A 22,463-nucleotide genomic window follows, 5' to 3' on the forward strand; every position below is an offset into this window, starting at 1 on the left:
TGCATATTCACAAAGTTTGGAGCAAGGCTTAGAACATTTATACAATTTTATAACTATACTCTGCTCTCAAACACATCCTGATTGCTGCAAACTGGCTGAAATAATGACCATCCACCCAATATATATGTCCTGACAGCAAGATTTTTTTGCAACCCTAAATTTCAGCCAGTTACTCTGATCTGAGGAAAGAAGACAGATTAGGAATAATTAATTTCAAACTGACACCCCACTCCCAAACCCCTCTTCCTTACGGCCTAAACTTTGAAGTCCAAAGACTGCTTGGGCTTCTAGGAGAGTTTTCCAAATCCTTTTCATTCCTTCAGGCTGCTGCTGCATTCCTCTGCTGCCCTTGGCACTGCCTCCTTCTTACTGACCCCTTCTCTAAAATCTGATTTTTTTAAAGATGACAGCCAGCATCCTTAAAGGGTTCCTAAAACCTGTGGGTTTGGTTTGCCTCTTTTTAAATACAAAAAATGGGAAGACCCTAAAAATCTTTAGTCTCATTAAGCCTGTGTTCATTGCACACAAATACCCCATTAGTTTCCCACCAGAACTTTTTGGATCTCTGTCTAGGAGGGATGGATAAGAAAGACAGATACAAACTCCAACATTATTCAGTAAATTGTAGTTTTAATGCTGACACAGGGAACTTGTGCAATGCTTCCCAGCAAGCAAGCAATCAGGCTACCTGAAAAACAAGTCCACTGCCCTAATTACTGTCCTGTTTTGAGGTCTCCCATATTCAACAAACAAGACACTTTTAACACACACCAATGATTTACAGAAAGAACAAAGGAAGACAAGGGAAACGCAGACAACGTGATCATCAACACAGTATATGCTTATTCTTCTGATAATATTTTTTCCCCTTAATTATCAGTATAGGAAAATAGTTGCCTCAGCAGCTCATAGAACTGAAATATTTATCTTGCTGTTAAGCATATCTGAGAAGGAGACTGATAAGAGTCGTGCCTCCTGTGGCTACACAATGCACGTCACGTGGCAGTTGTCGGGCTCGTCCAGAAACAGGGTGCTGAAGACGTCGTTGAAAAAGGTGGGGTGGTATTTGCAGGCTCTGTCACAGTCAGGATTGAAGTTCACCTCCAAGATCTGAGGCTGCATGATTCTTTTCCCTGGGAAGGTGAACACAAACACTCCAGCTTAATTAATACAAGCTCTAGAGAGATCCCGAATCACTGCCTGTCTTTAATCCAGGGATTACAGAAGATGGCTGGAAAAAAACATGTTTTATGACCCAAACTGGGTTGGTTTTGTTTCAGTGGGTTTGGCTTTTATTGGAGGGACAGAGGTTTGTTCTACCATCATTATCCACAGGACAATCATCCAACAGATTCTGCAATCACTGCTAATCCAGTGCCTGATTTAGGATGAGAATTTGCAGCAATTTAACAGGATCTCCCTGATACATCTGCCTTGCTTGAAACAGCCTGAAACACCTTCCAGAAAACTCTGCTTCTCCTTTTATGGCTCGAGTACACACCTTCCTTTCTTTAACCTCCTGGATATGCAGCAGTCCTGCTCCTTTACACTGCAGCCACTCACATTTGTTTGGCTTTTTTGTGTATGTGTGTGGTGGTTTGTTTGGGTTCTTTTGTTTGGTTTTTCCCCCCCTCCCCCGGGTTGTTTTGTTTTGTTTTTCTCCAAACAGAGAACAGGAGCAGCAGGGGCACAAGGGAAGCAAGGAGGCAGCCAAGAACTTGACAGAATAAAGAATTCAACATTCAAATAAATGAGCTTCTCACCATCTCTGCTGGCGTCCCATTTAAGCATCAAGTCAATGGCATATATTGCTCTTGATGAGGGATAATCACAGATGCCAAGAGGTGCAGGTTTAGCTGAAGCAACTTGGAACAATTCAGCAAATGCCTTAAAAATATCTGCCTAACAACAGAAGAAGGTCTCTGAATGAGAAGGGAGGTTCCACAAAAGCAATAAACATGTTTCTAAACACTTCATTAATACAATTTTTTAGAGTTTGTATAAATTACACGAGGTAACAGAGGAAAATCTGCACAGTATTGGCTTAAAAATGTGCATTTAGACTAATGACAACACAGGGGTAGTCAGGACTGGCTGTGTTATTAAGTCCAACATGATGTAATCATGAAATAAAATCCTCAGATCGTGAAATAAAAGTCTTTAACAACAAAGTGTTTGAGGGCAAATTATGCAAAGTTACAAAATGCTTCTAAAGTAAAAGTCAGCATGTGACGTCCTTGCAGAACTGACACATGTGAAATATGTCCTATGAGATAAAAATGGAAAAGCTGAGTAAAAAAAACCCCAAACATATCCATGAACATTTACATGAGAAAGATGAATTGCTGACTTACTTGTACTGTTGTCCAAGGATATTCAGGATATTGTTTTTCAAACAGAGGAATGAAGTCTTCACAGTGTACCTGAAACAGTTTAGTTGGGAATGACTAAGACAAGAGGATGGAATATCCAATATTTTTTGCCACTCATACAAATGCAGGTAGAGAACTGGGGAATTAGTTCCTGAATACCTTCTTTGTTGCAGTATTTGTTGTTATAAGAGACCACACACTAAGGCTTTGACAATGACAAGTTGCCATTTTCTGTAACTCTTTTATTGTCTCTCCCAATGTGGGTTATATTCAGGATGCAGGTTTGTGTTACCTTATAGAAACACAGATGACTGGGGGGAAGAGGGGAAGGGGTCTAGGAAAATATTTGCCTAGGGCTTAGGGTACTTTGAAATAGGTTATTTGCTAATAGTCACAAAGCAGGCACTGGAAGATCTTCTAACAACAGAAGGGTGAGGGAGTGTTTTGGGCTGTTTGCTCACCTGTTTTAATGTTACACCAGGAGCATAATTCATGACTGTGAAATGCTTCTCATAGTCATCCAAGTCATCAAGTGAGAATGCCCTGAGGAACACAACAACTCCTTAAGTTTCCAAAGGGTCAGATTCTAGTCCAAGACCCTCCAAGGGTCAGATTCAAGCCCAAGACCAGTGAGGGGAAGGTAATTACCTGTTGGAGAAGCGCAGCCAGAACACATCATAGCTGTACAGCCTGAGAGGCTTTATGGACCTCAGCAGCACAACGTAACGGATGTCAAACTTCACCATCCCCACGTCCTCCCTGTGGAACAGCACTGGCTCCTCAATGTACTTGCACACTACCTGCAACAAAGCAAGACCACAGAAAACTGAAGTGTCACTGAATCTATTCAGCACAGGAAATCTGAAGAAAATAAATTTCCTTTGTATTTTTCAGACTTCCCTCTCCGAAGCAGCTTTTCCAGCTCTGCCCTTTAAATCCCATTCGAAACCACGCTCTCTCTAACCTTTGGGCTGCTTTCCCTGTGCCTGATGATGCTGTTAAGGCTGTTGGTGATGTGGGTATCCAGGCTTCTGGCCAAGTTCCATGGTTTGCATATCCAGTGGTTGTCTTCTCCTCTGAGAGAGAGACAGAGAGAGAGTAACACCTGTAAGTATCCACCTCATTCTTCTGTCTGAACATCCACTTGAACAGGTCTATATCCTCTCCTGAAAAAGTACTTTATAAAGCTGTGGGCTGCAATGCAAGAACTAAGGATTTCTGACTGGCAGCTGGGAGCAGTAGGTGTTAGGAATAAAGGGGAGAACAAGCAATGGTATCTTTCACAGATAATTTTTTTCATTAAGGGCCTAGCATGATCTCACTGGTTATTTCCTTCTTCTGCATCTGACTCCATCAAAGGGGGAAAACAACCCATCAACAGCACAGCACCTCCATGGACATGCACAGGTCTCCACGTGGAATATCCTGCCAGGAGTGTGAGGACATTCCAAGTTGATTCCCTAATGACACCTCCAAATCAGTGACTTTAAATGACACCATAACTCATCTCTTTGGGAAGAAACCACACAATATCTCAACAGCTCACATTACAAGAAAATGAAAGCACAGCACCATCATCTCACTTTCTAGTACCCAGACACCTCCAGGTGCAAAATTCTTTGAGATATCCTTGAGAAAAACTGGCAATATGCTGGTCTTTCCATGTATCCTTTAGGATAGTTAGGACAGGATGATGCTGTAGATTAAAAACCCTAAAGCTTGACAACTGCTTTAAGCTAACACTAAAACTAAATTTTACTTTCACAGTCTTACAGAACCCAAGTACTTTAAACATTTTCCACTCTGGTTTAAGTGCAGGAACAACTCCTATACTGTACCCTGGAAAAAAAACCCCACACTTGTTGCAAACACATTTTAAGCCTTTGTGTATCAGTTAAATATAAGAGGTAAGGTCCTGACTAGACAAAAAGCAACGAACTTCAAATCTGTATTCAAACCACGGCAAAGTTCCTGGGTTTCAAAATGTGCTGCTTAACTACTGCTACATTAAAAAAAAAAAATCTAAAAAGCTCACACTTTCCAGGCAAAATTCACTTGGACATAAAAGCAGCAAGAGCCAACTCGTGGTGGTGCAACAGCTGCCAAGCCCAAAATGCGGGTTACTGGTTTTTGAGGAAAGATGGGATCAAGAAAGCACAAAACTAAGGAAGTGGGAACACAAGTCACCTTCTGTCACGTTGCTGGAAGTAGCTGATGAACTGAGGCAACTCTGTCTGGAGGTTAAAAGTCCGAGGCAACCACCTGGGCCCATCTGGGCCTCCAGCTCGTCGGGCAACGGAGGCCAGGCAGTCCTTGACAGTCAGGAGGTTCTCACACGGGAACTGATTCACCATCACCTCAGGCCTCTCCTCACTGAGCTTCCTGCAAAACAAACGGTTGTTGGTGAAGGAGGGAGGCCTTTGGGAAAAAAAAAATTGTATTCTCAGGGGAACAATTCCAACCTGTAGTCTTTGAAGTGCGAGAAGTTGTAGAGGATGTCTGCCTGCCCCTCGCTGTCCGTGAACACAAAACGGGGATGGGTCAGATTGTTGAGGACTTGCTGAATGTCTGTGAAAACCCTGGAAGAAAGAAAAAAAAAAAAGAGGCAAATGAAGGGAAACATCAGTTTGATCTGGGACTGATCAACTCGTGTTTGAACAGAGAAGTTTCAATCTTGACTTTCTATGGTTTTCCAACACACGCTCTCTGTGATATGCAAAACCATTTTAAATTGAAGTGGGACAGACACAAAAGGCTGTATTTTGAGACAAATCTCCAAGATTTCCAAGTGGAAACAGATTCAAAAAAATTGTATTTTTGAGACAGAAACCTCCAAGGTAGTTTAGCTCTGACAGCTTCACAAAGTAACAATTCAGAAGATGATGATCAAGTCCCCGACAGGGAAGCATTAACAGGAATTCACTGTTCCACATGAGAAGTCCATGACCTTGTAAATACCTTCAGTGCTGGAAGGGCTCTAAAAATCAACCTGCTGTCACCCCCATGAAAGAAAGTCATAAGAAATCTTGTCAGGTTAACTCAGTAGCTACAAAAGATTATTTTCCTTGGGTCAGAACTTCCTACACAGAGACGTTTCCAAATAACCAAACCTATGAAATGTGTGTGCATTAGGTACGTGCAGGAAATACACACAGCTTTGAGGTTTAATACAAATCTCCTCTCAGCCCCACTTAAAACCACACCAAAACCCAACCCAAACCTGATACACACCCCAGTGCAGGACCCAAAATGAGGCAAGATGTCGCCTATCTTAGGAAATTCCCCTCTCAAATAAAACCAGTGACTCGGATGCTAAAATAAGCACACAGAAATATGGGTTATTTTGATGATTTTACAGCTAGAAGTGAGGTCACTTAATTCAGAATTCAGCATGTTGACTCAGAAATGAGACTGATATAGAAAAACCGTTCTTATAGTAAGGGAACATTCAAACAGACGAAGCAACCACTAATTTTTTCCACGAGAAACTACTATATCCTTCCTCCTTTCCAGACCTATTCATACCCGTTGTACAACTTTCCTCTCCTCCTCCACTACTAACCAACTGGAAGATTTATTCCCCAGACACTTCTCTGGAAAGATGAACTGCAAAACCAGCCCAGTCACAGGGGGGAAATAACTTCTTTAAAAAGAAAAAGAGTGTAAGGTGCTTTGCATAGCTCCATGTGCCAAATATGCACAGAACGACACAAGCAGCACGAGAACTGCTAAAATTCAGAGTTGCTCAGACAACCCCACATGGGTTCCTTACAAACACACCCTACAAGGCACCATCCCACAAAGACACTAATCCCAAGGAGTCCTAAGACCCAAACCTGGCTAACAGGTCTTAGGAGCAAAAGGGTCACCAGATCTATGCACATGGATCTATTCTGCTTGTTAAATCCACCCAATAAATGGCAGCAGCAACAGTTTTGTTGCTGTTTGTTGTTCTTTTCCTTCTTGTGATTCAGCCAACACACTGCACATATTTTTTTGTGGCAGAGTGCTGGAATCCTTGCATTAAGAATTCCTGGCTTCTGCTCCAGGTTGTATGTACAGTATCTGGCTTCCAGCTCAGGAAAAAGGGTTAGAAGTTAACTTTTCTGAGCAGCTTTCAGAATGACTGTAGCTTGCTACAGGTGGCTGGATAAAACTGGTACAATGTTATGTATTTTGAAAAGTGGCTTCTTTCCCCTCCAGTTGCCACCACAACAAATACCTTTGGAACCTCTGGTTCGTGAACTGAGTTTTCTCTCAAAAATTCTTCCAGCTAGGGTAACAAGGAGGCTGAACCTAAAGTGTTAAAAGCCTGAGGTGTTACAAACAATTAATCAGTGCTGAAAGTCAAACCTGTGGCAAACTCCCTTACTTTAGTCAAGAAGAGACAGTGGTAAGAAAAATGCTGCTGTACCAAGGGCCTGAGGGCCTTATACAGCACAGAAGGACACTTGTAGAGCCTGGCAGCATCTGATAAAGCCAATAAATGTTACTCCACATCATTCTCTAGACATCACTTGATCAGTCAGAGGTTTTCCTGTCCGACCCCAACACCCCTTCTTCTGTAAAATACAGAATAAAAAGCCTGTTCTCTTAATCTTGAAGTCTTGCAAAGAAATTCATGTGCCAGAGCACTCAGGATGACGCATTTAACACCTTCTTAATACAAAAACGCAACACAAAAGAAACAGGGGTGCTCAACTGTTAAGAGTAGAAATACCACTGTAACAAGCTGACAGAGGTTAAGATTAGAGGGAAAATAAGGTCATTTCACTCATTCTAAGCTTTTAAGTTTCTCCACCCTTTCTGTATGCAATCCTCTGACCATAAAAGGTCCTGGGACAGCCAAATAATTCCAGCTGGAGAATGAAAATTTCCTGGAAACACGATGTAAAATCAATGCATTTCACTGCCAACACCTGTCACTGAGTTCAGTGGTCAGATTCCCTGAGGTGCTTTAGTATTAAGGCATAAATCTGAAAAAAAATCAGATCTCTGCACTGAAGAACATAGACTGTAAGGGCAGGCACCTGACAACTGCCCAGCAGTTCCTCTGTTGTTACCTAAGGAGCACTGTAGGATCTTCTGTGGCATTTTCCTTGACTTTATTTAAATATGTTGGTAAACATTTCTATGTTTACTCTGATAATACACATCCAGACAGGTAAGAAATGCACCAAATCTCATTCTGGCTAAGACTGATGGCAGAACCTCCACTCTGCAATACTGCAGCATCAGCCAACCTATTCTGGACCTTTCATTCCAGTATCAATGACAAACTGAACTAATGAACCCAGCTAAACATACCTCCCAAATGAGGGTTTTCCCCTCCTTGTCATGGTTGGGATGCTATAAAATCTGGGATTTAAGAAGATATTCTGCAAAATTGTGCAAATGAGACAAACTGTGTTGAGATGTCACTTAATTTCCTCAAAATACTTAAAGCTAAGAAGTTATGAGAATCAAGTCCAGCGGCACAGAGCTGACAAGACTGACCAAAGAGATGCCTCATAAAAGCTCTCTGGGCATTTAAAAAAAATGACTGAAGCAGCTGAAGAGAAACATGAAAGAGAAGATCAAGAGAAACAGAGATGATCAAGCCCAACACAAAATGGAAGGACTTTTCATAATAAAGTTGTCTTTGAAGCATTTAGTTCTTTTATTCACTCTTTTTTCAACGCAGCACAGTTGGACAGAACAACCTCCTTAGGCAGCACTTACTGTGCTACAACACCTACTTGACCCTGTGATATTGAGAGGAAATCTCTTGTGAGGACATGGACAGGGTGTGGATGGAATTCCTTAGAAGCAGAGCAGGAAGAATTTGCTGTGTTCCCCCCTCCCTCCCTCTCTGTTGTGAATGCCATTTGCTTGGAACAGAAGATACAAAATAAAGAGGCAGCAGTGAAAAATAAATTAGCATTTCCCAACATTCTATTAGAATGCATCTCCCTTTGACTCCTGTATCTGAAAAAGAGGCAAATACATGACATTAAAAAAGCAGCTTTGCTTTTTTTCACTCAGTCTTGTAACCAGAGGTTTCAACTATATAACAGAATCTAGACTATCACTGAACAAGTTAACAAATGCCTCCCAATAAAAAGTGAGTTTGATTTTCAGTAGTTCTTGTCAGGTAAATTTGTTCTAGTGAATAACAAAATCAGCTCAACACAAGAAGCTGGTGTGTGAGTAAACCTACAAAATACATTTTAGTGCACAGTGTTTCAAGCAAGGACTCAGATCCCAGAGTCAGACTACAAACACCCTGGAGCGCAGCTCACAGCACATGCTGAGCAAGGGGATGTTTTTCTGGAATAAAACCAGTCACAAGGCAGCCTGGCCATGCAGCACCACTGCTTCTGCTCACAGAAATCCCTTATCTGTGCCATGTTCTTCCAGCTTTCCTCTGGAATGGTTTCACAGCATACGGTCCACACACATCCAATTTAAAACATCCCAGGTTTTGGTAAGATTCCTGTTTGGCAATCTCATCTGAAGAAGGGGAATAGACTGTTACATTCACACAGCACAGAGCAGCACAGGTACCCTATGGACATACATTCTATAATGAAGAAAAGAAGTCTTTATGATATACCTTGATCATACTTTTTAGTGAAAACACTACTTAGTGTTAAAACATTATGCAACTTTCTTTTCACCCACAAGGTGGCACTTATTTAAAAAGAAAAAACCACTGAGAAACCAACTATTTTTTAGAAATTCTGTAAGTGGTAATTCACTCACTTTGAAGAATAAATCCAACAAGAGCAACTGGTAAGTCAAAATCTCGGGCAAGTGGCTACATGTAATCACACCTTTAAACTCTCCTCAAAGCTGGAAAAGGCTGTTCAGCCTGAACACACTGCAATTGCTACACATGATCTTGGGAAGGAAGCATTTTGTTTGCAGATACGTACTTGAAAACTTTGTCTTTGGCATAAACTGGTGGGTTTATCACTACAGGCAGTTTTTCCTTGTTTTCTGCTAAAATGGCCTAGAAAACACAGAGAAGCACAAAAAGTTAATAGCAAGCATAATGAAAGAGGTCAAACTCCACAATATTCAGCAGATATGAACAGCAGCTAAGACCAAACTGAATTCTGAAGTGTGAACATTCACGGTTTATAAAAGAACTGACTGAAAAAACCAACATCATCTTTGAGGTGAAGCTACAGGTAAAATGTTCTGTGTGAGCCAATGCTTATCCAAGCATTTTATTAGCAATATCCTGCTGAAGTTCAGCCAGGTGAAATTTTCTCAGATTGTAAACCTTTACAGATAATTTCCTGCAATTTCTTATCTCCATGTAAATATTTAAACACACACACACACACATATATATACTTAATAAATAAATATATAAAGATATGTTTTACATACATAGGCATATATAAATTTATACAAAAATTTATATAAAAATTTATACATAGACTTGTAATGACAGAAAATATGCCAGTCCACTTGCATATTTCATTGAGTCTGTTGTCTTTGGTGCACCTGAATTTCACCAGAGCTACATTTTGAGAATTGCATTGTGTACTGTAATAAGCTGCTCAGAAAAACCAAATAAATCAGTACTAGAGCAGAGGCAGAAGGGAAGCCTATTAGTAAAAAAGAACAAGAAATAAGGCTTTAAGACCAGGGCTTATCAATACTGTTGACGGACCCTGAGAAATTTTTGTTTCTCCTAAACATTAAGCAAAACCTCAGATCACAGCAAAAGTCAAAGCTCCTGTATTTCCAACAAAATGGAAGACTGACCATTTAGCCATGATGTTTTATTACAGATAACCAAAATTACAGGAGGTTGGAACCCAGTTCTGCTTTATGTAATGGAGCCTGTAGAGAAGAGGACATTTCTCAGAACAGGAGCAGAGGATGCATTATTGTCTTTTTTTGCAGCTCAAACTCAGGGAGCTGTTGCAGAACAGCAAACTGCTCTAGTCCCAAGAAATAAATTCTTCCATCCCAGAACCACTTCATGGGTTTCTGCAATCATTGCCCCAGCAGTACCCACACTACCATTTAAGTTACAGCCTTTGTGGTCTGTGTTGGAGACCAAAAATAGGTAACAGAACAAAGAACAGGTATCAAAGAATTAAGCCACACTGCTGTTGTAACAACTCTCTCATTATTTTACACAGAACAATGAAGCTTTCAGAAAAATTAAAATAAGAAATGTAATATCCTTAGCTACAGCGAAGGTCAACAGCACAGCCCATTTAACTAATTATTATTTGCACACAGTAGTAAAGCAGTTGCAAAAATTGTACAGTGATAGCGGTGAACAATTTTGAAGTGGTCTGACTTACAGAAGCATTTAGAAACATTTTCACCCAAGTGTATTTTCCTGCAGAATTGCTGGTTCACATACTAATGCTGCAAACAGATCTCTGAAGTTGTCTGTAGTTTATCTGTGTGCATGCAGCTCTGTTCATGTGGAAATAGGGGAAGTAGAAGGGTGAGGAACACAGGAACTCTTTCTACCTGTATCACTTCTGGTGTCCAGGGATGTGCTGTGCCCTAAGCTATTCTTCACTGGTCTGTCACCAGTTAGGACTTTAATCTACTGCAAGACATTCCAGAGCAAAAGAAAGCTCTGTTGGTTGGTTCTAGCATCAGTGTTTTGCTCTCATCTCAACAGCTGAGTGGCAGAGACACAGTTAAGGAAAAAAAACAGGCTACTCTGAGAAGATATTTTAAAGGTGGAGTGGTAAAGGAGGACACTGTACCCATTTGCCACACACAGTTCTTTAACTAGACCTGATCACACCAAAACAGAATTAAAACACATGCAAAAAAAAATTGCTTTATCTGAGACCCAGAGAACACACATAAGACAAACTGTGGGTGCACTGTTCTTGCTTATTTGTTAATGCAAAGTATGTCTCTTCCAAAAATGCAAATCCCAACCAGACCTGGGTTACAAAACTGCCTAACTATTTGGAGTGTATGCCTTTATTTAGTAGAAGCAGGTTAACTTCCATTTCTGACTAGATATTGTTAATAACAAGCTGGATACAGCCTTTTCTGCCTCTCATCTCTCATAAGAAATGGACAGTTGGGGTACAGACTCATCTTTAGAAGCTGCACTTTGAATGCTGTTAGTGGCTGGGACAGCATCCTCACAGGCACCAGGTCTCTTCATTTTTCTTAAAAGTGAACCTCATGCAGACTTGGTTCATGAAAAGGAGATTTCAAACATTAATTTCACATCCTTAAAATATCCAAAATATCCTTTATTAGAAAGGAGAGCTTGAAACAAACCAGGTGAGTACTTTATAACAGTGCCATCCAATTAAAGATGTCTCTGCTCCAACATTTAATGGTTCTAAACCAGGACATTAAATGAGTAGCTCAGTAGCCAGCCCAAAAAATGTATAACCACTCCTAAAACAGTAAAACAAGTCTTTCTGTAATTCAAGACTTGAACAGCAGTGCTACAGTCATAAATCCAATGCATCAGATATCTAACAGGAAGATGGATACCTCATATGATGTACTTTGTAGCATGCTTATAAAAAAAAGCTACACAATACTGCTAGAACTCATTTATGGTGCTTCAGTATTTAAACACTTAAATATGATATGTAAGATGTTTGTCTCATTGTACTGTGAATTTTTTTTTTTAATTTAAAGGCTACACTCTGAATCAGTGTTTAGGTTTAAAAGGAAGTGCGATCAGAACTCCTGCGATGTTTTTTCAGACACTGCCTCTTCTTGACAGAGGTCAAATATGATATTGGCTTGTTGAAATGATACCTGGTAATACTCATCTGATGGCTCTGGTGTGAAGCAGCTGACATCCAACACTTCCTCAGGCACCCAGGGTAACAAAACACACTTCCTGATCAATCTATCTGTTTCCCCATGAGCATAATCCCGAGTGACTTCATCTGCAGCAGAACAGGGAGAACCTTTAGGAATCATCTTTCTTCCTCCATGGAAAAATCTTTATCATGGCATAATGATAAATGACAGCTAGAGAGTTATTACCACCACAATTTTTGTTACTTGAATTAGAGGTAATTAAAGAACCACAATAAAAAGGGCATTATTTAGGAGGCTTATCTTCTCCACTCGATGGAGGCATAAGGTGGCCCCCGATCAAGATTTCAGGAATAAACTGTTGGCCTGGCATTTCCCAGCTTTCAATACTTGACTTTCTGGCTCAAAGCTACAAACAGACTTTTAAGGATTTTTTTTTTTAAACCCTCAGATGACTGACTTGGCAGTTTCACTACGACAGTGATGCAAGATTGAAGTTCTCTGCCAAAAAAACAACAGCAACATTTTTAGACTGGTAAAGGTCCTGATCTCACAAATTATGGAAACACCAGGCAGAGAACTTTTAAATTTGACAGCATTACAAATATGCAGCCATTTTTGTCTTGAAGTATTTGTTCTACTGGGAAATGCTCAGTGATTTGTAAGAATATGGCCCGGCTTCTATTGCAAGCATTGAATAAAATAAATAAAAGCACACTTACCACCGGTTTCCAGGTCTCTCAAAGGCCAGAGAACAGTGTAAGCAATTTGCTGGGGCATATAAAACAGAGGTGCTGTTGCAAAACTAGGCTGATCTGAGTGCTGGATGCGTGATCCAAACTCATCCATGATGTACCAGACAGGAACCTTCTCCTCTGCAGTCTGCAAGAGGAAACAGGGTGAGACATCCTGCACATACCAAGTGCAAGAAAAGCACCAAAGACAGGAGGATTAGTTTTCATCAAAGTACACCTTCCTGTAACATTTTCATAAATAAAAATCCCGAATGAAAGAATAAACTTTAAATTGCTGGGTAGAACCGCTGTGGCCCTTTTGCAGAGTCAGAAATGAGGCAGAGAGACTTGAGATAGTCAAGCAGCTCAATGCCAGAGAAGAGAACAGAAGACAAGTTACCTACAGGCTGAATGAATTACCTTCCAGAAAATCACTTTCCAAGTGGTAGCACAGATAATTCCACCTCACAAGCTATTCGTGACAAGTTGGGAAACAAAGACACAGGGTAGAAAAACTCAGAGATACTGTTCAGATCTCCTTTTTACTCAAGGAAAAAGAATAAACAGTCATAATGAATCCCCTTCTCAGGGAATTTTCAGGCCTGATTCTATTGTGAGCTAAGCTCAAGATTAATTGATAAGAAGAGAACAACCTCAAGTCCCTGAGCTAAGAGGTGCAAGTTGATCATGTTCCCACTGCACAGGGCTCAGCCCAAAGAATTCACCTTTCTCCTCTTTAATCCTAAAGACTCAAACTAGCCTTGGAGCTACATTGCAAACCCTGCAATACGTGTTGTAGCTGAACCCTGAGAGATGTATTCCCTCAGAAATGGTAGGTGTGCACCTGAAGTGATTGAAGGCTCAGGACATGCTGGTACAGAGCTGAAGAACGTGGGGCAGAGAGACCAGATCTGGTGTCTTATCATCTAAAAATTGCAGCCCTTGGAGTAAGTTATGCCTACAAACACTTAGGCTCCATCCTGAAGGTAGCTGGCTCTCACCTGAGGGTAAGCAAACATTTACACTGCATGAACAAACCAGGAAGGTAAGTTATTTGACAGTGTACACACAGCCCTGGTGTGTAAAGCACTCTATAGAGGTGAGCAGAACTGCAAACACAGCTAAAACACACACTTCTGTGCAAGACAAGTTGATTCTATGAGAGGTTCTTTCCTCCACTATGAAAAAGTTTGAGTAGAAAAAAAAAAGACATAACATACAAGCAGACTTCTTTTGCAGCAGACTTTTCTCCTCTCTATAAAAATCCCCTCAAATTTCTCATCAGAAAGCTTGTTTTAGCTGTGCTGTAGCTCTACGTGGCAGTTGCTCCCCTTCCAACAGAAGTTTATTCTGAAATGCCTGTAAAGGACTTTTGTTAATTGAATACATTTCTCTGCCAACATCCACCTACTGGAATGTCTTCACCCCAAAATGTTTAGCATCCTAAGTAGGCTTTTTTTTTTTTTTTTTTTTTCTTAACTGGAGGCTCACCCCTTGAGAGAGCTGGTAGGTCTGGTTGTATTTCCACATCTCCTGCAGCACTTGCTCGATGCTGCCCTCGTCTGGGATCTCGCCGTGGAAGTCGATTCCCATGAGATTGGCCATCCTGTGCAGCAGCCCGGGCACGTGGAGCAGCTGCTGCCGGGCGTGTTCCACACGGAATGTCCAGGCGTGGTCGATCAGGAAAACGCTTAAAGGCAATTTTGGTGGCAATTTTACACCGCTGTGTTTTCACACGTCTGCAGCCAAACGTGCTGTGAATTTCCCTGCAGATGGTTTGATAACTAAACCTCCTCTTACTCACCCAGTCACTCCCAGAGTACACACTGTGGTTTTACAGCTTAGTAAACTTTCCAGCAGTAACTTTACACTCTTTGTTTTGGTCTGGAAAGCCTGTTGTGCATTAGTATTTCAATGAAAACGAGGAGCAAACAGAGAATAGAGCACTCAGTTTGTAAGCCTAGTTCCTTATTCCCTTTTAACCACTATTAACTCCACTGCATCAACCTGATATTCTCGCCTGAAGAAGGAAAACAAGATATTATTTTGCAAAATTATTCCAGGATCTTGCTGGCCATGAGCTCTGTGACATCTACTGTCTTATGCAAAACTAGGAGAAGTCTGATCATCAAAAGCCTGTATATGCTGTTAAAAGAAAATTACTAAGTTTTAAGTGTTGATTTTTTCAGTTTGGTTTGGTTTTTAACTTGGGTGGGGTGTGTCACCAAGTTATTTCTAGGAAAAAATGCACTGCTCAAAAGAATTACAACCTAACCCAAAATAAAACCATACACATCTGGCACAGCTTCCCTTGACAAGTTTAACACTGATTTAAGCTGCATGACTTTGAGGAAAATCCACACAGTTATTCAATATTTTGGTTATATCATCATACTGCACCACCTCAGAGAAAAATCTGAATTCTACTTGCTAACAAAAACCCCAAACCAAACCAAAGAAACCCCCACAACAAAACCACTCCACCACTCACATTTCAGAAAGTTAAAAACATGTCAGCTGTCACATAGGGTGAGTACCCTCCAACAATTACTGCATCCCAGATTCCACACACAGATGAAACCTCATTTCATTTTAAAATTAAAGGCTCCAGAGAATGCTAAGGGGCCAAGCTCTTTGGAAATGTGAGCAAACAGGCGTGTTGCTGTTCTGCTCCTTCATCCACACACACCTGACAGGTGCAAGGAAGCCCAGGATCATCACAGGAGGTAATTCTGAACTTCATTTCTGTGCATTCTCGTATTTAGAAAAGAGATGACTTAGTTTAAAGCAGGGATATTACTCTGAAGCTGCTTAGTGCCTCCTTAGCCTGGGATTTGGGAAGATCACAAGCACTCCTTCAGTGGTTTTTTTCCATGGGCACAGTCTTGCAGATAGAAAGTTCTGGTTTATTTCTGCAGAATTCATTTCAAGGTTGCCTTTCCCCTGTTTTCTCCCTCAGTTCACTAAAACCAATTTCTAAGCATCTTCCTGCATGATTTAGAAATGAACAATGTTAAGATACCTGCACTCCTTGTACCCTTTGCAAGGTGAATGCACCTTTCCTCAAACACACAGCTGTGTTTTAGAGCAGGAAAACAGGATTTCTGAACAGGGTCAAACAAGTTTCAAGGCAAACTATCACTATAATTTTAGGGTTTCACACAACTCAGAGACTGAACACTAAATCACTACTCACCTATTGGGATTTGAGGCTTGAAGTCCATTCTCATTTGTTACAATAACTTTGAAACAAGGTCCATTTCCAGGATTTGGCTTCTTTTTTAACTGTTCTTCCATTTCTTCATCACCTTCTTCCTCATCATCCACCTCTTCTACTTGCATTATCCCAAAGTAGTCACCAGCATCAAACACCTGAGATGGAAAGTGCACAAAATATCAAGCAACTGGTTAAGGCAGTGCCCTGATATGCACAGTGCAACACTTGTAGACATTTTTTGCCTGCAATCTGATAAAAATTGGCATTTTTACCTTAACAGTATTTATTATTTCACAGTTTAATAGAACTGTTTATACGTGAAGTTTCTTTGTTAACATTGGCAGGAAGCTTTGTTGGTTTCTTTCCTACCAACAGGTCTATTAATGATTGTCTGTTAGTTTAATGCCTCATTAAGAACGTCTGAGGCTGAAAACAGAACACCTTGGCTCAACCTTTGCTAAAATCAACAATCTAAGACCTGCAAAACCAGGTGCTACCCAGGCTCCACAACCAAGCTAAAGTACACTGAGGTACCTGAAGAAAAAGAGCTTTCACCAACCGAGTTCTGAACCAGAAAAAAAGAATCACAGAATGGTTTAGGTTACAAAGGACCTTAAAAGATCATCCCAGTTCCAGCCCTGCTGCCACAGGCAGGGACACCTTCCAGATGCTAAAAATGGCTAAACAGCTTCTTAGCTAAATGCTAAGAACATGCTAACAAAATGTTGGCTAACATAAGCACATGTATTTTTCTTAGGGTAAAGAAAATTACTTTGCAAACAAAGTCATTAGAGATTAAAAATACACCTGTTAAAAAAACCCCAACCAAATAAAAATCAGAAACTGTCTTAGCATCTTCCACTTCAGCAGGTGCCAAAATAGTCAGCAGCTCTAATTTATTCCTAGTTTTCCAGTTCTGCTGGAAGACGATAACATTACTCAATGGTAAGCAGTATCACAGCTTCTGGTGTTGTAAGAGTAGCCACCAATGTTTAAGTCTCTGCACAGCTGCCTGGAAAATTCACAGTAACTGCAGGCAGGTCCCAGCAAAGGTAAGAGTGGCCTTCAGGAGTGCTCACACCTCCTTTCCATCAGGTTGGCTCCCAGCTGGATCAGCTCCCAGGTCTGGTTCACCACACAAGTGCTAATCCCAGCCCATGGCAGCCAAAAAAGATCTGCCAGGGTACACACGTTCCACCCTTCCCTGAAGTGACACTTCACTGCTCCTGCCACTGGATCGAGAGCCGTCCTCAACGAGCTCATTAGCCAGGAGAAGGAACTGCAGCCAAGTCATTAGAAGATTAAAACTGCAAGTGTGAATCACTGGAGCACTTGACAGGTGCTGCTGTGTGGCTTTCTACACTTTTGTCTATGCTTTATTCTACATCTTTTGTCTCGAGAGTTTGTAAGACACGAGGGGAGCCACTGACTCAGGTTTAGCCTTCACTCCCAACAGGCTCCACCTGCTCAGCAAACACCCCTGGATAAATGTTAATATAAAGTTCTTTTGCAACACTCAGGGAAGCTGTTGGTTTTATATTTTATTAAGTATCATCTCAAGACTTAAAAAACGAAGGGATTCCAAATCCCCTAAGCCAAAGTTTTGATCTCTCCCTCCAACAAAGCATCTGATGCATGAGACTGCAGCAGCTGCATTTAGCAAAAAAATCCCCACTTTTAATAACTTCACAGAATTATGCTTAATGAAAAACATCTCCTGGAGAATTTATAACCTCGTGGAAGTGAATTAGGTGTATTTCTAATCTGCACCAAATTACACTTCTTGGAGCAGCAGCTCAGGACCACCTTAACCAGTGGCTTTTTTTCGAGGGTTTTGTTGCTCTTTAAACTCACAATGGATGATGCAAACACTGATGGCCTTGTGGCAGAAGCACCTCGTTGTCAGTGTAGACACACAGCACTGCTGTCCTCCCCTCCCTCCCTTTGAGGTAATCTGTCACACTGAGCCTGTTAACACAGCAGCTGCATTAAGGGAATCTTAATTAAGCTGCTTAAGCAAAAACCAGCTGGATAAGATCAGGCCACCAATTTGAAAAACACAACCTTTGGCTGGAAGGAGAGCAGGGAGAGCTCCCTTCAAGTGCTCCCCCAGAGTAACTGATAATGTCCAGAAGAGAACAAAAGGGTACCAACAACACATTTTGGTGGCACAACTACTTGCAAGGAAAACGTGCCTGGGCAAAACCCCCTCCCTCTTCCTCTTCAGGTGCAGTTCCAACCAAACAAACCCAACGAAGCAGAGAACTTGATAACAAAGCAGGCACATGCCATGACAATTACTACTGCAAACTGCTTGGAAGGCCACAGGTAGACTCTGAGCAACAGCCTGCCCTCCCCTGCTCTGCAAAGTAAAGCCTAGCAGTATTATCATGTTGCATTCCTGCTAGTAATTAATTAAAAGCCTCCATTTCTAACTGGGATGAAACTCTAAGCAATCCTTTGCCAGCAACATCTCAGGGCTATAAAGATCTTGCTGCAATACACAGAAGCCTGCGAAATAACTCAGCATATGGCTGGAATAGGAAAAAAAAAAAAAGAGATTATGAATAAAATTGGATGCAGGCACTACGTTTTCCAGGCTTATACAAGGTTTATCCATAAGTAACATAAGAAACAGCCACCGTAACAGAAATACAGTTTTAGTGTTTATAAAAAATGATTACACATGCATCTGTTTTGTTTCTGAAGTTTCTGCCACAAACACAGCAAAGTTTTCCTCCCAGCAGATGATGAATGCTAAATGCAAAATGGATAAGGCAGGTTTACCAATCTAGCAGATACACTGTGTTTTGAATGAGCAATCCAATATATAATCCAAACACAAAATGCTCTCAGAAGGAAAGCTGCTCCAGCAGATCTCAAGGTAAATTAAAAAAACCCAGCCCAAACCCTTCATTTTTCACAGGTTTTAAGGCTTCAGTGTACACAAAGGAGGGAGGGTGCTTTCATTCCATGTTGAAGTACATATGTGTTGGAAAACAGTTGCTTGGGCTGGGTTCTAGAGGAACTGATGCAAGAGATATTTTTATCTCTACTATGGATGCAAATTTTTCAAGTGCTATGCTAGAAAGTTTTAATCTTTGCAACAGGTTAGGACAAATGAAAAATTCCTCCCACCTCCACACATGAAAACAAGAAAACTCATCCCTATGCTCCACGTTGCACTGTTTTTTTTCCCCTCTCAGTTATTCTTTATTACCTAGGCTTCCAAAACATTTTCATCCTGTTCCCTCACCTCCTTTGCTTTCTTTACTGCTCTCCTCCAGGCACTTCTCGTGGTTCAGTTCTAAGTGAGGTACTGTAGCTCTGTCCCTACCTCCTCAAGAGGTCATCCCAGTCCACAGCACTTCTCACAGGAATTTTTCCTGGACATCCCAATCTTCTCAACATCCTTTTGCCCTTCTTCTTGACAAACCCCAGAAGCTACAGCAGTAAAGACAAGCACCCTCAGCAGACTAATTCACCTTCCCAAGCTCACTGGAGTCATTAAATCTCTTTCTCCACACGTGCTGGAACACTTAGTATGGAAGAACATGCTTAGCCACCACTGCAAGCAAAATGAAACAGGAGCAGCAGCTGCTGCCTTAGGGCACATACTTTCTTCATTCTGCCTTTTGTCATCCTGCCTCTGTAAAAAGTCAGGACCATGAGTCTCCTCTCACTCCACTGTCTTACCTTCCAAATGTTGGTAGCTCCTTTCCTACAAACACTCATATCATGACTTGCTATGCTTCTCTCCTGACCCTACTTTAAAGCTGAGATGGGGAAAAGAAGGGTTCAAGTGATTAAAAATTAACTTGTATACAGATGTTAAGCTGCAGTCCCCTCTCCTTCCCCACTGTCCTACCCTACCTGTTCAAACTTCTCATCCCACCTCACTTGTTTCCTCACTGCTCATCATGCCCTCCAGCAAACCACCACGAGTTCCCTTCCCTGCCCATCAGATCTCTTTTCTCTCCCCAGGACTAAAAGTTCACCTCTTTTATCTTTCCTTCTCCAAGTTGACTCCTCCAGACTCCCTCGAGCGTTCTCAAGTCTCCAGACAACTAGTTTCGGGTTGCACCTCTTTCCTGCCTCAGTTCCTTGTTCCTTTACCTCGACGAATCCAAGACAGCTTTCCTCGTCACTGAGGCCGGGTTGGGTATGTGCAAACCAAAAAACCAAAAACACTTCAAAATTCAACTTGTGTCCTTACAAGCTCTTTATTTTAAATGACTCCTCGACTTTGTTTCTCTTCCCTTTCTCACCACAAAGCTCCAGGGAGAGAGCAGGTGGTTGCTACAAAGGTGAAAAGGAATACTCCGTCCTGGAGCTGTGCCTGCGCCACCACATTCCCTTTAGTTCAGGGCCAGGTGTCAGCTCCTGCTGAAACACAACCAGCTCCGGCAAGGGGATGGGCTGTGTAGGGCTACAACAGGGGAACTCAAGACTCAGACAGGGCAGCAGCCCCAAATTTATGCCACCGCATCTACGAATGGCAATTTTACAAAGGTTTACAAAATTCAGCCTGATAAAAAGTCAGCACCGCCCCTCCGAGACGCTTTACAAAGCAGCCCTTGAATTGTTATTGCCAGAACATTCTCCCACCAGCATCCCTGTTCTCTGAGAGAGGCGAGGAGCTTTTAACTGGATCGGGAATTAATGTACAAAATGAAAACGCTCCTGGAAGACATCCTGAGACTGGTAACTTGGGCGTACAGGAGACCAGATCTGCACAGACAAATGACTGAGGGCAGGGCAGACCTGCGTGCAAGCAAACTGGGGAAAAAAAAACCAAACCAAACAGAAATAGAAACAAACATCTGGCAAAAGCCAACCCAAACCGTAAGGGATTAACATATAGCAACATTAACACTACTACTGCTGCTGCTGCTTGTTTTAAATTCCTCTTGGGCAAAAAGGGCTTAAGGCTTTAGGACACTGCCACGGGTTTGGCTGCGACAGAGATGATTTTCAGTCTTAGCAGCTATGCGCTTTTTTGGATTCATCAGCTCCCTCCAGCACCCATCGGCTCCCTCCAGCACCCATCAGCTCCCTCCAGCACCCATCAGTTCCCTCCAGCATTCATCAGCTCCCTCCAAAGGCTTCGGGCGAAACCAGACGCGCTCCGCACACCCCGAGCCGCGATGCCGGGCACCGCATCACAGCCCACCCTCCCCTGCCGAGGGGACACCCCGGCTCGCTTCTCCTCCTCCTCCTCCTCGGCATGAAAGGGGCTTCTCCCCCCGGGGCACGGGCTCACCCACCTCTCCCCGCAGCTTTCGGCTCAGGCTCTCCCAGTACCTCGCCGGGACCCCCGAGGCGCGGAGCGCGGCCCCGTGAAGGGCCACGAAGGCCGCAGGGTCCCCCTCGCCGTCCCCCGACATGGCCGGGCCTGGCCCCGCCGCTCCCGCTGCCGACCGGAACACGCCGGGAGGAGGCGGCTCCAGCCCCGTGGAGGGCGGGGAGAAGGGAGGCACCGGCGGGCACCCAACACCCGCGGGCACCCCACGCCCGCCTCGGTGGCCGAACCCCCCCGTCGGGGTTCGGCCACCGAGGCGGGCGTGGGGTGCCCGCAGCCACGGCCGACAACACCCCTGAGGAGAAGGCGGCTGAGGGGCCTCCGCGTGTGGGCTCTGCCTCCGCCTCGCTCTTAATAAAATCACAGAAGCTTCAGTGAAATCGCAGCGTTTATCGCGTTTGTTTCCCCCAGCGTTTTCCCGACCAAGGGGCTTTTCCCAGGGTGGGGTGCGATGCCTTGCAGGGAGGGCTGGCACGGCCCACAGCGGTGGGAATTCGCTCTCTTGAGGGCTGCGAGCGCTGGGGAAAAAACTCGACAGCACGCAGTAATTTTTTTAAATTAAAAACGCTTTTTTATTATTATTTCGAACTCCGACAAGCAAATTTCAAGGTGTAGGCCTCTCTTAAAGTGCCTCAGTATAAACTGAGCACATCTCCCTCAGTATAAACTGAGGGAGATGCGCTTTTCGCAAGCAGGGAGCTGCCCTCCCAGTGCTGTTCAAAAGAGGTTTTCTTCCCTTCCTGCCAGGATTTTGTGGGGAATAGCCCAAACCAGTTTCACCCCGAGGCTCTCTGAACATCACTGGTAGCTTTGGTCTCAGCTCGGGTATGGTTATAAAGCTACAAGAGCGGGTGTCCGACACTCGGTGGCTGCTCCGAGGGCTTTGCTGTGCCTGCTACAGACGGGAGTATAAAGAGATTAAAAGCGGTGCCTACGTGCTGTAACTAAACATCAGCCTTTAGCAGCTCAATCTTCAGGTTGGATATCTGAATAGTAAACGCAGGCAAATCTTCCTCTTTGCCGGAGACCTTGTCTGCCTCCCCACGTGCTGCGTTCCCACATTTCCTCGC

At 42.7% G+C, this 22,463-nt stretch overlaps 1 protein-coding gene across 3 annotated transcripts; it reads right to left on the minus strand.

Annotated features, from left to right (window-relative positions):
• Window positions 1-613: 613 nt before the first annotated feature.
• TTLL12 (tubulin tyrosine ligase like 12) lies at window positions 614-21,522 on the minus strand. Of its 3 annotated transcripts, none has more exons than XM_032687261.1 (14): window positions 21,359-21,522; window positions 16,071-16,246; window positions 14,366-14,564; window positions 12,863-13,022; window positions 12,135-12,268; window positions 9,290-9,366; window positions 4,835-4,951; window positions 4,560-4,754; window positions 3,337-3,448; window positions 3,021-3,172; window positions 2,834-2,915; window positions 2,355-2,423; window positions 1,764-1,902; window positions 614-1,133 (listed from the first exon to the last, which is right to left on the minus strand). In XM_032687261.1, exons 1-14 carry the CDS (start codon window positions 21,476-21,478, stop codon window positions 982-984), a joined length of 1,884 nt encoding a protein of 627 aa, XP_032543152.1. In that variant the 5' UTR covers window positions 21,479-21,522; the 3' UTR covers window positions 614-981. The 3 variants fall into 3 exon arrangements, with proteins under 3 accessions (XP_032543152.1, XP_032543153.1, XP_032543154.1); XM_032687262.1 differs by lacking the exon at window positions 21,359-21,522 and adding an exon at window positions 20,090-20,221; XM_032687263.1 differs by lacking the exon at window positions 21,359-21,522 and adding an exon at window positions 19,348-19,509.
• Window positions 21,523-22,463: the final 941 nt, after the last annotated feature.

Source organism: Chiroxiphia lanceolata, chromosome 5, assembly GCF_009829145.1.
Source record: "Chiroxiphia lanceolata isolate bChiLan1 chromosome 5, bChiLan1.pri, whole genome shotgun sequence".
Lineage (NCBI taxonomy): Eukaryota > Metazoa > Chordata > Aves > Passeriformes > Pipridae > Chiroxiphia > Chiroxiphia lanceolata.

Bases quoted from the DNA above. Each gene is read 5' to 3' on its own strand.
- TTLL12 (XM_032687261.1), bottom strand. From the start codon at position 21,478: ATGTCGGGGGACGGCGAGGGGGACCCTGCGGCCTTCGTGGCCCTTCAC. The intron at 13,023-14,365 runs GTGAGCCTCCAG...TTCCTCTTGCAG, and splicing joins CCTACCAGCTCTCTCAAGGG to ACTGCAGAGGAGAAGGTTCC. The intron at 12,269-12,862 runs GTAAGTGTGCTT...GTTCTGCTGCAG, and splicing joins GAGAGACCTGGAAACCGGTG to ATGAAGTCACTCGGGATTAT.